The 14,176-nt window shown below is 41.8% G+C and overlaps 1 protein-coding gene across 2 annotated transcripts in view; it reads left to right on the top strand.

Moving 5' to 3' along the window:
* LOC115284739 (ubiquitin-associated domain-containing protein 2-like) overlaps positions 1 to 14,176 on the top strand; it is a 71,160-nt gene that overhangs the window by 2,647 nt on the left and 54,337 nt on the right. The window contains exons 2-3 of one of the 2 annotated variants that reach the window (XM_029931224.1): positions 6,795 to 6,918; positions 10,712 to 10,759. In XM_029931224.1, the coding sequence (XP_029787084.1) occupies positions 6,795 to 6,918; positions 10,712 to 10,759 (172 nt within the window). The remainder of the gene's footprint in view (positions 1 to 6,794; positions 6,919 to 10,711; positions 10,760 to 14,176) is intronic. The other variant, XM_029931225.1, reaches the window with a different exon arrangement.

The raw sequence follows: 14,176 nt of genomic DNA, 5'->3' as shown, positions 1-14,176 counted from the left end.
GGAAGTGCCGGGGATGGCGAGCACTGTCAGAAGACCAACCGCTCGCCCAATCCTTTGTGCCTCCACCTCCCTGTAAAATAGAGGTACTGAAGTAAATGATCGCCAAGATAGTTCCTAGTGCAAAAGTTCTGAGAGGGAAGTACAGAGATTTTATGATTTGGTGGTAGATATAATAAAATATTCTAGAATTAATTTATTTAAAACTTGGATTGAGGAATATTTGAAGAAGACACTGTCGAGAAGCTTCTCAATTTGTTGAGAGGACATATTGGCATGGTGTTTTGGCTTTTAATTTTTGAAAAACTTTTTTTTTTAATGTTTTTTATTTTATTTTTGCGAGACATAGAAAGCGCGACCAGGGGAGGGTCAGAGAGAGAGGGAGACACAGAACCAGAAGCAGGCTCCAGGCTCTGAGCTAGCTGTCAGCACAGAGCCCAGCGCGGGGCTCGAACCCACAAACTGTGAGATCATGACCCGAGCCAAAGCCGGACGCTCAACCGACTGAGCCACCCAGGTGCCCCGAAAGACTTTTTATTAAGTAAAACACTGTTTTATAATGAAGAACTCAACTAGGTAAAGTAAATGTTCCAGCGAACTGGATCTTCCTCCCGTTTGGGAGTAGAGTGGTTGAGTATATAAAGAAAAGGATGCAGGGTGATGGTCCTGGGAGATGCTGTGGGGGGTTGGTGGGCGCTAATTTCATGAGCCCACAACCCGTATTTTTATTGTTGTTGAAAGTTACCAGGATTTCTTTTGTTGTACTGTAAAAGTGCAGTCCTTTTCTGTAGAAGAGATAAGATGGACATTTGTGACCCAAACTGAGTGTTTTTTATGATTTTCTTCTATCATGTACAGTTGGGGTATACAGTAGATTATAAATATTACTGACAGTAGTTGAAAGAAAAAGAAAGAATGAATTATAACCTATTTTCCTCTTTTCTCTATTTCACCTCATATGCGCAAGTCAAATAGGGCTTCCAGAAGTTAGCTATTCACAGTTTGGAAAGGGTCAAACTGAATTATTGTTGACAATATACAGAACAGATGTTGTATCATGAAATAAGGAAAAGAGAAAAACTGGTCAGTGACTAATAACATTATGATAGTTTGTGAAGTCTGGGCGTATAGAAATAGCAACGGAAATTTCTACAAAACAACCTGTATATTCATGGTCTGAAATGTGTGCTTTTTTATTATGGGTGTATGTGGTCTAGTACTTAGTCATCTTTTAAAACTACACAGTGATTAATAACTTCTAAGGAATTTTTAAACTTCTTTTATTGGTATATAAGACATGAACTGTGGTCATTAAAATTCCTATCAGTATTGTCTTAGTTTACATTGAAATGTAATCTCAAACAAGAACATGACTTCAGATTGTCTATTGTAATATCATCCATTACACTTTATTGGAACTTCTATAAGTTAAGTACCTCCAAGAACATGTTCTGTGGTGAGATCTCTCAAGTACAACCAAAATAGAGTTTTCTTATTACCAGGAGACCCAAAGGCCATATTTTGAGTGTACATATGAAATTATGTTTTAATCTCACTAAAAATAAAACAAGATGGTTTTTTAAATAAAAGGCAAATTCTGGGTAGTTTGCCCTTTTAAAGAGAAACTTCTTTAGTGGGCAAATATTTCTTAAGCAGCCCCTCTGTGCCAGGCACCGTTTTAGAGAGTGGTGATAAAGCAGCAAACAAAACAGGCAGAAATTCCAGCCTCCGCGGAGTTTCCCTCCAGTCAGGGAGACAGATGGTAAGTCAGTCACACAGTAGATTATGAGCTTATAGGTGCTGTGGAGAAAGGAAATAGAGAATGCGGAGCGGGGATGGGTCTGGAAGGTAGGGTAGGGGCTGTGCTTTGGGACGAGGCGGCCGAGAAGCGCCTCCCTGAGAAGGAGCCATTTGAGTAAAGACCCGAAGGGCCTGAGAAAATAAATGGCGTGCGTGTCTACGGGAAGGTGGCCAGGACAGGCACGCACCGTGGGGCACCAAGTGCCTGCTGGTGCCGGGAACAGCGGCAGCCAGCGGTGGGGGGCCGAGCAGAGGTAGGAGTAGCAGTAGAAGACCAAGTCTTGAGGTCTGGGTTGCAGGGCCTTGTGGGTCTTTGTGAAGACTTTGGCTTTTACTCTAGGCTGGGGACTCGCTGCAGGATTTTAAGCCCAGGAGTGACTAACTTGCACTTTTTCATGGGGAGAATACACAGCTACTTAATCAACTTTGTTTGGGTTTAGATAAGTTGAATTGGAACAAAACAGTTTCTTGTGTAGTATTTAGAATGGCAACTTAAGTCTCTGTTGCAGAGTATTTCTGAAAGGAAATGTGTAGCTCAGGGTCTGGCATGGAATAGGTAAGGAGGTCAGTTAACATTTACTAGATGAGGGAAAAGAAGAATTTTCTACACAACAACCAGAACATTCTTTCAGGAAGGACAACTATGTCTTTGATTTGCTCTTGGACGTATGTCTCATTCAACTATAGTCACAAAGAGGAAGTTTGTTTATAGAGAGCTACTGCCAACATTTAAAGCTATTTTCTCTATTAATACATATTTCAAAGCTTAAAAATTCATGGAGAAGAAAGTTATTTTCTCTTGTGATGTTAGTAAACTTTGCATCTTTGCTGAATAATTCTTAAGACTGCTGAGTGTACAGAGTTGAGAGATCAGCAGAGATGATGGTTACAAAGTAGATCAGATAGTTTTTGTTCCCTAACAAATCATTCTAAACCCGGTGATTGGGGCACGTAGGTGGCTCAGTTGGTTGAGCGTCAGATTTGGGCTCAGGTCAAGATCCCAGAGTTGTGGGATCAAGCCCCACATGAAACCTGCTTAAGATTCATTCCTTCTCCCTCCTCCCCTCCCTCTCCCCCTCCCCCTTCCTCTGCCCTCCCCCTTCCCCTCCCCCCCTCTTCTTCCCTCCCTCTGCCCCATCTCCCATTTGTACACACTCTCTCAAAAATTAAAAAATTTTGAAAATTAAAAAAATAAGTCTCTGCTCATTAAAGTTGCCTTGTCAGGTTTTTAAAATAATCAGACAAATATTGAGAGTCAATTATGTGTTAGAATTTACATTAGGTATTGGGAGACGCAGTGCTAAGTAAATATTGGACTTTCTGACAGAATTTGATAGGAGACTTTTTAAAACCCTGCATAGTTAAAATGTGATCATAAAAATAACCTCAAAATGGGTTAGACCTAAATGTGAGGCCTAAAACTATAAACCTCCTGGAAGACATAAGCAGCAACCTCTTTGACGTGGGCCATACAAGCTTTTTTCTAGGTATATCTTCTCAGGGAAGGGAAACAAAAGCAAAAATAAACTTTTGGGACTACATGAAAATTAACAGCTTTTGCACAGTGAAGGAAACCATCAATAAAATAGCAAGGCAACCTACCAAATGGGAGATCCTGCAAATGATTTATCCAATGAGGGGTTAATATCCAAAATATGTAAAGAACCTATATAGCACAACTCATAGAAGCCCCACAAATAATTCAATTAAAAAATGGACAGACCTTGAATAGACAGTTTCCCCCAGAGGACCTACAGATAGCCAACAGACAGATGAAAAGATGCTCAGTTGTCAGGGACACGCAGATCAAAACCACAGTGAGATATCATCTTAATCTGTCAGAATGACCACCATCAAAAATACAAGAAATAACAAGTGTTGGCAAGGATGTGGGAAAAAAAGGAACCCTCACACACTGTTGATGGGAATGCAAATTGGTGCAACTGCTGTGGAACACAGTATGGAGGCTCCCTAAAAAATTAAAAATAGAATTACTGTATGATCCAGTAATTTCGCTACTCAGTATTTACTGAAAGAAAATGAAAATGCTAATTAAAAAGATAAATGCTCCCCTGTGTTTATTGCAGCATTATTTACAGTAGTCAAGATATGGAAGCAACCCAAGTGTGCACTGATAGATAAATGGATAAAGATGGAGTGTGCATGCACACGCACACCTGTGCGTGCATGTACACACACACACACACACACACACACACACACACACTGTAATATTAGCCATAAAAGAAAGAATGAGGAATGAGATCTGGAGGGCTCTCGGTGATAGGAGCACTGGGTGTTGTATGTAAGTGACGAATCCCTGGGTTCTACCCCTGAAACCAGTACTACCCTGTTACGTTAACTAACTTGAGTTTAAATAAATCATGTGCTCAAAAAAAAAAAAGAGCTCTTGCCATATGCAACAACATGGATGGACCTAGAGTGAATAATGCTAAGTAAAGTAAGTCGGAGGAAGACAAATCCCTTGTGGTTTTAGTCACATGTGGAATTAAAGAAACAAGACAAATTACCAGAGAAAATAAAAGACAAACAGAAAAACAGACTCTTAAGTAAAGAGAACAAGTTGGTAGTTGCCAGAGGGGAGGTGAGCGTAGGCAAAGGGGTCAAGAGCACATTTATTGGGTGTAAAGGGAGAGAGAAAAACAGAAGGACCAGGCAGATGTCTACGTAAAGAATACTTCGAGCACCAGATCCCTTCCTTGCCTCAGATTGGTGGGTGGCTGCCCAGTCTGTTCTCACCCCAGCAGAAGTCTGGGGTTTTATTCTCTGGAGAGGGCTCAGAACTGCAGGATGCTAGGCATACCCTAACCCTGATCCCCTGGAGAGGTCTCTGAGCACATGCCTTAACTCTAACCTCAACCCTAACCCTAGATTAAAAAAAAAAAGTACATGGGATGAGCACTGAGTAATGTATAGAAATGTTGAATCACTATATTGTACACCTGAAACTAATATAACCATATGCTAATTATACTACAAATAAAAGTAACAAAAAAGACTACAATTATAACCGTTAGGTTATTCTCCTAAAATTCTCTCCCATTATATATTACCATATATGACGGTCATACAGCTGTCCAAGAGTAAGGACTATCTATCTCATGCCCCAAATTGAATGCGATGCCAGGCTGTGCCAAGCACTGTGGCGCTTGCTGGAGGATACAGTCCAGGAAGATGCATTCCCTTCCCTGCTACGGGAGGTGCTCTGTCTGGGAGGCGAGCCAGATGAGTGAGGCATTTGAAACTGAGCCACTGTCCTGCCTACATACCTTGGCTGCCCTGTCTCCATCGTCCTTCCCACAAGACCAGGAAAGATTGCTTCTGACACATCGGTGTCTCCGGTCCTTGCCGGGTGTCTGGCACTTAGGTGCCCCGCTAATTGGGGTTTTCCCTCTTCTAGTATTTGCTGCATTTTTGATGCCTATAGATGCTTCTGCCATTTTTCACATTTGCAGTGTATGTTTGTTTTCATTTTGTTTTTGGAAGCAGAATTGGGAGGACAGTGAGTGATTTTGTTTTTTTAATAACATGATCTCTATCAAAGAAGGGAAATTTTGCACAAGAAGCCAAGAGTGTTCTGTGTTTCGACAAAAATGGTAATGAGAACATTTCTTGCATTTTTTTTGTGGTAAAGATATATTCATGCCACTCACCAAACACATACAACAACAATAACACAGAGGAAAAAATAAAAGGTACGTTGAGTCATTAAGCCAAGCGTCTAGTGAAGAATGAGTGCGAGTATGTGCCCAGACCACTCTCCCATTCATGCTTCCTGCTTAGCCCTTGCGGGAATGTGCGTGTGCAATTCTGGAGCTAGTTCCTGGAGACTAGAGACTGCTCTAGTAGATGGGGCTTCTGAAGCTGGGCTGCCACCTCACCTGGTGCAGAGGAAATTCACTGATTGACTGAGACAGTGAAACTGAGGTAGCTTTTAGTGGAGAGGAGGGAGCTTCTGGCCACCCAGAGGAGCTGGAGTAGCGGCTGCAGGAAAAATTGAGCTGTTGAACGCTGAACGTGTTTCCTGAGCAGAGAAGTGGGAAGGACGTTTAGGTTGAAAGGATAACTTGTGTCAGTGAATAGTCAAAAGAGCCTACTGTGCCCAGGGAGCGTCTTTGGGGGTTGAGATGATGGGAAGGAACCAGATCGGGGGAAGGGAGAGGACAGTTGTGGGAAACTACACTAATAAGCACGAATTGGAGGGCTTTGCTATTTCATGCTAATATTTACATTGGATCCCAGGCACCTGTGGAAGGAGAGGTTTAAATGGGGTGACATGATCAGTGTTGTGTTTTGTTGTCAGCAGTGTAAGTGATGGATTGGAGAGAAACAGGACTTTAATTAGAAAGACACTTTGTGACTTCTGAGTATGTCAAGTCGAAGGTATCAAATGGAATGGCTTGTGACAATACCAAGGAGAGACTGGAGTAAGAAGAGGCTCTGGTGAGCCCTGGAGAGGGTAGAAGAGTGGCAGGGGAAATCTGGGAGGCCAGCAGGAACAGGTTCTAAGGTGGGGAGAGGTAGGGGATTGAGGAAGGAGACAGGAGTGGGAAGGGTGTCAAGTGCCATGGTGATCTAACAGGACAGTATGAGATGAGACTTCGGGATGTGAGCATGATAAATTACATTAGTTGCTTTTGTTAAAACCTCTTTCATTAGATTTAAGTCATTCAGGGGAAGAAAACGTAGCAGCAACTTTAAATTTTCTCGCAATGCCTGACAATTAGTAGATGCTGAACCACCTTTGCAGTCATTTTAGGAGAATCTATAAGTATTCAGATAGAGTTTTCATAAAACGTTATATATAACTACAAATTATCTCAGATGTGATGCACATACACAATCCAGCTTGTACATCTGAGACCATGCTTTCAGATAGAGATAAAATTATAAGCAATATTCAAATATATATGTGCTCTCTGTATTTTAAATTGAGTACTTTACTATAGTGATTTTTTGTTTGTTTGTTTGCATAGCCTGGCACCTGTGTTTGCTCTGTTTGTACCATTTTACTGCTCCGTACCAAGAGTCCAAGTGGCACAAATTCTGGGCCCGTTGTCCATCACAAACAAGACGTTGATTTATATCTTGGGACTACAGGTACAGTACGCATTTTTATGTTCATGTTTCTTTAACCAGATCTTTTTTTTTGGTGGGGGGAGGTGTCTTCTCATTTGATCTCCTTGAAAACAATGTTTTTTTCCCATAAGTTTGGCTTCATGATCTATATCAAATGTTGAAAGGAAGTGTTACAGAACAAGAACATCAAGGTATATGAAGTACTAGAATACTTTCATAGTCTTTAGAAATCTGATAAGAGCTTTCACTGTAATTTGTATCAGTGGAAAATATTTTAATTTCATTGTACAATTCTGTGTAAGTACCTTTAAAAAATCACAGTATGAAGTGGAAACAAATGAGAACCATTGAAAGGTGGAAAGTGGAAATTCACTGTCAAAATTCATGAATACAGTGTCACAAATGGAGCGCTGAGGAAGAAACCAGACATGCCTCACCACCTTTGTAACTTCTGTGCTGCATGGCCACTTGGCTAAGCGGTTTGGTTCGAAGACTGTTGAGAGTTCTAATTGTGTGATTGAAAAAGGCCGTGTTCACCAGTATCCTGTGCCATTGACCTACCTCTGCCGGGTTCCAGGCCAAGTGACAGGAGATACCCCATTTTCATTTTCTCCCTGTAATAATACTCGTCACTTTTCTTTCACTCTCACAGCTTTTGATGTGAACTTTTATTCTACTGTTTCCTGCAGCGCCATGGCCTTTTGATCCACTGTTAATACTCATAACATTCCTTATTCCGCATGTATCAAACCGGATACTAGTGTCTCTGTCAAATGCCCTCCTCTCTCCCCTTTTAACCTTTGGTATTTCCTCCAACCTGTCTAGCGTGCTGGCAGGTGTTATCAGTGGTTCATCTGGGGTGAGTGTTTCCTCACCACTTTTACAACTGTTTCTCATGAAATGGTTGTTCATCTCTCGGCCTGCATGCAGTTACACTCTCCCGGATCCTTCCTAGTGTTGTGGCACCTAATAGGCCCTTTCTGCAGTTTATTCTTACTACTAGGATTTGCTGTGACATGTTTACTTTTTAAAAGATTTTATTTATTTTTTTTTTTTGAGAGAGTGACTGAGGGAGAGAGGCAGAGAGAAAGAATCTTAATCAGGCTCCATGCCCAGTGCAGAGCCCAACATGGAGCTCAATCTCAGGACCATGAGATCATGACCTGAGCCAAAATCAAGAGTCAGATGCTTAACTGACTGAGCCATCCATGCACCCCACATGTTTACCTTTTAAAAAATGTTAACAGCAGAAGGCAAAATGCAGTGGTAGAAGAGTGCCCTGGCCCTGGGGCAGGAGACCCAAGTTCTAGTTCTACATGGCGACAAGACTTGGGTCAGTTGTAGAAGCCCTGTGAGCCTCTTGTTGACTCTAGAGTGCCTTCTGAAACAAGTTACAGAGCGTCCTTGAGGGTGAAAAGTGTTGTTTTATTAATTATGGGTAGGAATTCAATGGAGCATTATGGAAAGTCTTTGGAGCCAAATGGACTTTGGTTTCATTACTTGTTCTGGTAGTTATTTGCATTGTCACTTTTCTGAGCTCCTGTTTGCTGGTCGGTAAAGATAATGTCTATCTTACAAGGTCCCTTGAAGGATTAGCGATAGTAGTGTTGGTCATTCAAGATAATCCAAACAGATAATAAGAACTAAGTCATTTGGCTTCAGAATTAATTAATTAATTAATTAGTGTCTCTTGGTTTTTCTGAGATTGTGAGTATTACTTTTTCTTTTCTTCTTTTTTTTTTTTTCTTTTTTTTTTGGTGAGTAGAAATTAGTATCAGAAAAGAGAGGTGGAGATGCCTCCTTGGCTTCTTGAAAACCTCTAACGTCCTGACCATGGATGGCATCCAGGGTTCCTTTTGCCTGTTCAGTATCAGCTGCCACCCCTCCCTACCTTGAGGTGAATGTGGACCCCTTATTCTCAACGTTTGTCTTCTCTCCCTACCTCCCTCCTCCCTTGACCTGCACATATGTTTCTGCATCTTTCTGTCTCCTGCATAACCTTCTTGAAGCCAGGAACATTGGATGAATGAGTGAATGAGTGAGGGAAATGAGTGAAAGATGGAATGATTTTAATCATTGTCAGAGGAGCAAAAATGTTTGTGATGGTATCAGATGGCCTGAGGGCCCATCATATAGTGCCCTTGCTGGGGGCTGTGGAGGAGAAAATGAAGTGTGAGGTGTGGCACCTGTCCCCAAGGAGCCCACACTGAGAAACAGCACTGACTGCTAAAACGCATGCGCAGGCACAGTGGGGCCCAGGCACGCAATAAGATGAGCGGCTAAGAGTCCAGAGGAAATAACTTTGGATTGACGAAATTGATGATACGCTCTTCTTACTCGTGTATGAGACGTGGCAGTCTGGAGGTCATGATCAGTGGGCAGCGGAGCCAGACCACGTGGGTACACTGCCAGCTCCACCACCCACCAGCTCTCTGACCTTGAGGAGATTATTTCACCTCTCAGTTTTCATGGTTAAAATACAGCTAATAATAGAACTTACCTCATAGGGTAATTAGGAGGATTCAATAAGTTTAATATATGAAAAGCGTTAAGATCGATCCTTGGCACACAGTAAGTGCTATGAAAGTGTTAGCTAAAAACAAACACACACACACAAAAGTGCAAAAAAGTGTTAGCTGTTTTATTCTTTATATTTTTAGAATAAAACTACAGATAAATATTTTTCCATGTAATTCTCATCCTTGTTATTTTCAAAGTTGTTTAGGCTGAATAAGCACCCATGCTTGGTAAAAGGAGTAAATTTTAGATCAAGGGATTAAATTTAAATTTGCAACCCGTGCTTCTTTCTCTGTAAGTTAGCACTGAGAGCACAATTTGTCAGCCTCCTTTTTGCCTGGGCTTTGTCATCTCTTACCTTTATATCTCTCTTCTGTTTATGCTTCTCTCTCACTCACTCTCTCTCTCTGCCTCTCCCTCCCTCTTTCCGTCCCTCCCTTTCTTTTTTATGGACTCTTGGTAAATGTGCAGAACTTTGAGATTTTCATCTAGCACAGTGGCTGTAGTTAAGCCCTGGTCCTGCTTCTCTGTGTAGGAGCAGAAGTCCTCATATGCCCAATATAATGGTATAAATATGAGCAAACAGCAGGCTCTAGATCTTTTCCTCCTCACAGCAGCCCTTTGAAGGGATGTCTCACGACCTTAGTTGTGTGCTCTCAGCACAGCTCTCCTATGTAAATGATCTGGAAAACAAAGGGAGAGATTTTATGAGACAATTCTGGACTCACCTCCGTATCACCGTCTAGTTTGCTCTTCCCTGAGTGACCTGGGCTGGGCGGCCCCGCAGGGAAGCCCAGCAGCCCCGGATGTGCCTGCGCGCTCGCACAAGTTGGCCGTCCAGAGTTAGAGTGACAGTGGTGAGGAGTTAAATGACAGAACCATGGGAACCAATGTCGCCTGTCATTACTCAGCACCAGGCCTGGGATGGTGGCTGTGTGGTTTGTATGTTGTTGATTGTAATCATTGCTTCGTACGTGGTATTTTACTTTGTTTAAATCAATTAATGTCCACAGGTAAATAAGAATATGCCTGAATTTCACTTATTTTTCTTTGCACAGGAGCGGGCTAAGTGCAGTCTAGTTTAGGCTATGGAAAGGCAGAGAGCTTGATTAAAAAAAAAAGAAAAAACATTATTTTCTTTTGGATGATAGAATTAATATTTCTTAATTTTCTACTTGTTTATATTCAGAAATACACAATTACTATTTAAATGGTTATCACTGTAATTATATGAACAGAAGTATGCTGTGACTGGCGGTTGAATTTCATTTTTAGTTGCCTTGTTTTTCTTTTATAGCTTTTTACCTCTGGTTCCTACGTCTGGATTGTGGCCATAAGTGGACTTGTAAGTGTGATTCCTACCCCCCCCAACTCACTTTTCTGAAGCAACTTTAGGGAAAATGTCGAGTTTGGATTATTGACACATTCCCTGGCCTCCACCATTCATTCGTCACGTGCTACTTCCTTAGTAATGCACCACGGCCAGTTACCGGGCAGTGAAGGTCAAGGGGCCAGTTTGTCTCCATTTTCAAGGTCATTTTGATGAAAGTTTTAGCTGAGTTTCTTGTTAGTTTGTTTTTTTTTTTTCAAAAAAATGTTTTTAAGTAATTGATTTGAGAGAGAGAGGAGAATGAGCAGGGGAGGGGCAGAGAGAGAGGGAGACCGAGGATCTGAAGCAGGCTCCCTGCTGACAGCAGAGAGCCAGTGCAGGACTTGAGCTCACAAACCATGAGCTCATGATTTGAGCAAAAGTTGGACACTTAACCAACTGAGCCACCCAGGTGCCCCACTAATTTTTTGAATTCTGTTTATTTTGAGAGAGAGTGTGAGCAGGGTAGGGGCAAGGAGAGAGGAAGAAAGAGAATCCGAGGCAAGCACTGTACTGTCCGCATGGAGCCTGATGTGGGGCTTGAATTCATTCATAAACCATGAGATCATGACCTGAGCTGAAATCAAGAGTCGGGCCTTTAACTGACTGAGCCACCCAGGCGTCCCTCTTGTTACTGTTCTTTAAAATTACCTTAGCAGTTGAACTCATCAGAGGAAAAAAATGACAGGAAAAAAAATGAAGTTGGATTTACTAAAAATAACCTGAGATGTTCTGCTTGTTTTGTGAAGAGACATTGTCACGCAAGGGGAAAAATAAGGCAAAACGGAAAGTCAGGTGGACCGGAGAATCGTCGGGGTGCGTGGCTGGAGAAGGAGCAGGGACAAGCGGAAGGATTTGGGCCGCGTCCTCACCCGTGGGCTGGAATGGGGCCATGCCAGGATGCCCATCCCCCTGCCGTGCTGTTTTATTTTATCAAGTGTTTGTCTCAAACTCTAGTCGTGAGATATTTCAAAAGAAATCTAGAACATGAAGTTGAGTTTTATTTTTCATCTATAACTTAAATTTCTACTCCCAAGTTTATATAAAAATAAGTTTAGAATTAGTGTGTATGAAATAGTTTTAATCTTTTTCTTGGGGAAGACTAATGCAGAAGGGATTCCTGGTGATTTACAGCCTCACGGGGAAAGGAATTTGAAATATCCGTGCACTCCCCTGTGGACGTTTTCGGTGCTCTCACGATTTAGTCTTGTTTCCTGGTGGGTGGGTTCGGGCCCCTGTGCTGTTACTTTAGGCCTGCCGACCTCTCTCCTTCCTTTATGCGCTCTGTACAGTTTCTTCTGTGTGCCCATTCTTTTCACTTACAATGTAGTTCTCCATTCCCCAGCTGCCAGCCCTCGTCCTGAAGGTTGAAGTCACTTTGTTTCCCCCTCCCGAAATACCTGTCTCAGGCGCCCCGATGACTGCGTGGCCTCAGGCCCCCCGAGCTGACCTCCAGTTTGTGGTCTGCAAACCATCCAAGCTGCTTGGTGTTCCTGAGGCTTCGCAGTGACTTGGTGACAGTGTGGGATCCGACCCGTCTGTGGGGCACGGTCACCAGGCTCCTCATCTCCTCGCTGACCTGAACTGTCAGTTTGATCAACAGCTATTTCACTAGTGTGCAAACGATAGATAGTGCGATGCTCTCACGAGGGCAGCGGGACAGTCTCCTCGGTCTTTCCTGACACCTTCTGTCGGCCTTTGCAGGTCGGGGTCTCGCGTCCGTTGTGGGTATTTTCCTAAAGCACTCAAGAATTTGAGAAGCACTGGACTGTGCTGTTTCACCGTGTTAGTTGACTGTTGGTTGATTGTCTCTCATTATCCAAAGCCTTCTTTAATAACTCATTACATGACATTGGTTTTAAAACATATTTTATTTCTTTATTGATTTCAGACTTCTGGTTTTTTTTTTAATTTTTTTTTTATGGTTTTTATTTTTTTTTTTTTGAGAGACAGAGACAGCGTGAGCAGGGGAGGGTCAGAGAGAGAGGGAGACACAGAATCTGAAGCAGGCTCCAGGCTCTGAGCTAGCGGTCAGCACAGAGCCCGACGTGGGGCCCGAACCCACAAACTGTGAGATCTTGACTTGAGTTGAAGCCGGACGCTTAACCGACTGAGCCACCCAGGCGCCCCCAGACTTCTGTTTTAAATCAAGTGCTTGGTATCACCTCAGAAAGTTTTATTTTGTGGCATTCAGTGCTCTAGAATTAGAGGTTGCATTTTTTTTTTTCATTTCTTTGTAGTCTTTTTAAAATCTAAAATGTGCATGTTGTGGTCACAGTCTTTGCCAGTACATGTTTAACAGGTAGTGGGTTCTTGTTTAAATTTTTTCTAATTAAGTTTTTATTTTAATTCCAGTATAGTAAATATACAGTGTTCTGTTAGTTTGGGGTGCTTGTTGTGATAAGAGCTGAGTGACATATGGAATTGTTGGATTTTTTTTTAAATAAAAGTTTAACCAACTTTTAACATAAAAATCCCTTGTTTAAGAAGAGTAAGTAGAGGGGGCGCCCAGGGGGCTCAGTCGGTTAAGTGTCCAACTCTGGCTCAGGTCATGATCTCACAGTTCGTGGGTTAGAGCCCCGCATCAGGTTCTCTGCTGCCAGCACAGACCCCATTTTGGATCCTCTGTGCCCCTCTCTCTCTGCCCCTCCCTGTCTTATGCTTTCTCTGTCTCTCTCAAAAATAAATAAACTTAACAACAACAAAAAAAGTAAATAGCATTGCACAGTATTTGGAATATAATTCCTAGAATTGAGCATTTAAACAGTCCACATATTCGTGAACACCTCTGAGCCCATTGAATTTTCACTTTTAACAGTAATGAACTGAGCCTGTGTTGACCTACAATGAACACAAATCTGACAAATACTCATATCACTTTTGTTCTGCATTATATTCCACCGTAATTAGATGACACAATTTACTTCCAGTGATTAATATCAGTCATAATCACAGCCAGTTTTCCTTTCCTTTAGGCCTTAGAGTAATGTTAGTGCTTGTTTTGAATTTAATGAATATTTATTTCTGACTTCCCCCTAACACGTTTTTATTATAAAACATTTAATAAAATATGGTACATTTTGGATAAGGATAATTCTAAAGAAGGATAGTAAAATAATTTGTGAATGTTCAGTTTACACATTACTGATTATAGAATCAGAGTCTGAGACTCACAGAGCCACAGCTTGTCCCAGATGTCTGTTGCTCAACGTGACTTCTCTCCCGTGTATATCAAGTGACTTCCCTTTTTTTTTTCTTAATCCTAAATAAAATGCTAAAAAGAAAATAAAATTCTTACTACCAAAAAGAAATGCACAGATGGTATTCAGTGTTCTGGGAGAATGGTAGGAAACTTGTTAATGAAATTTCACCTTCCAGCACTGAATCTAATAG

Source organism: Suricata suricatta, unplaced genomic scaffold (genome assembly GCF_006229205.1).
Source record: "Suricata suricatta isolate VVHF042 unplaced genomic scaffold, meerkat_22Aug2017_6uvM2_HiC HiC_scaffold_181, whole genome shotgun sequence".
NCBI lineage: Eukaryota > Metazoa > Chordata > Mammalia > Carnivora > Herpestidae > Suricata > Suricata suricatta.
Note: the sequence above shows the minus strand (reverse complement) of the source record. Positions and strands in the feature narration are given on the sequence as shown.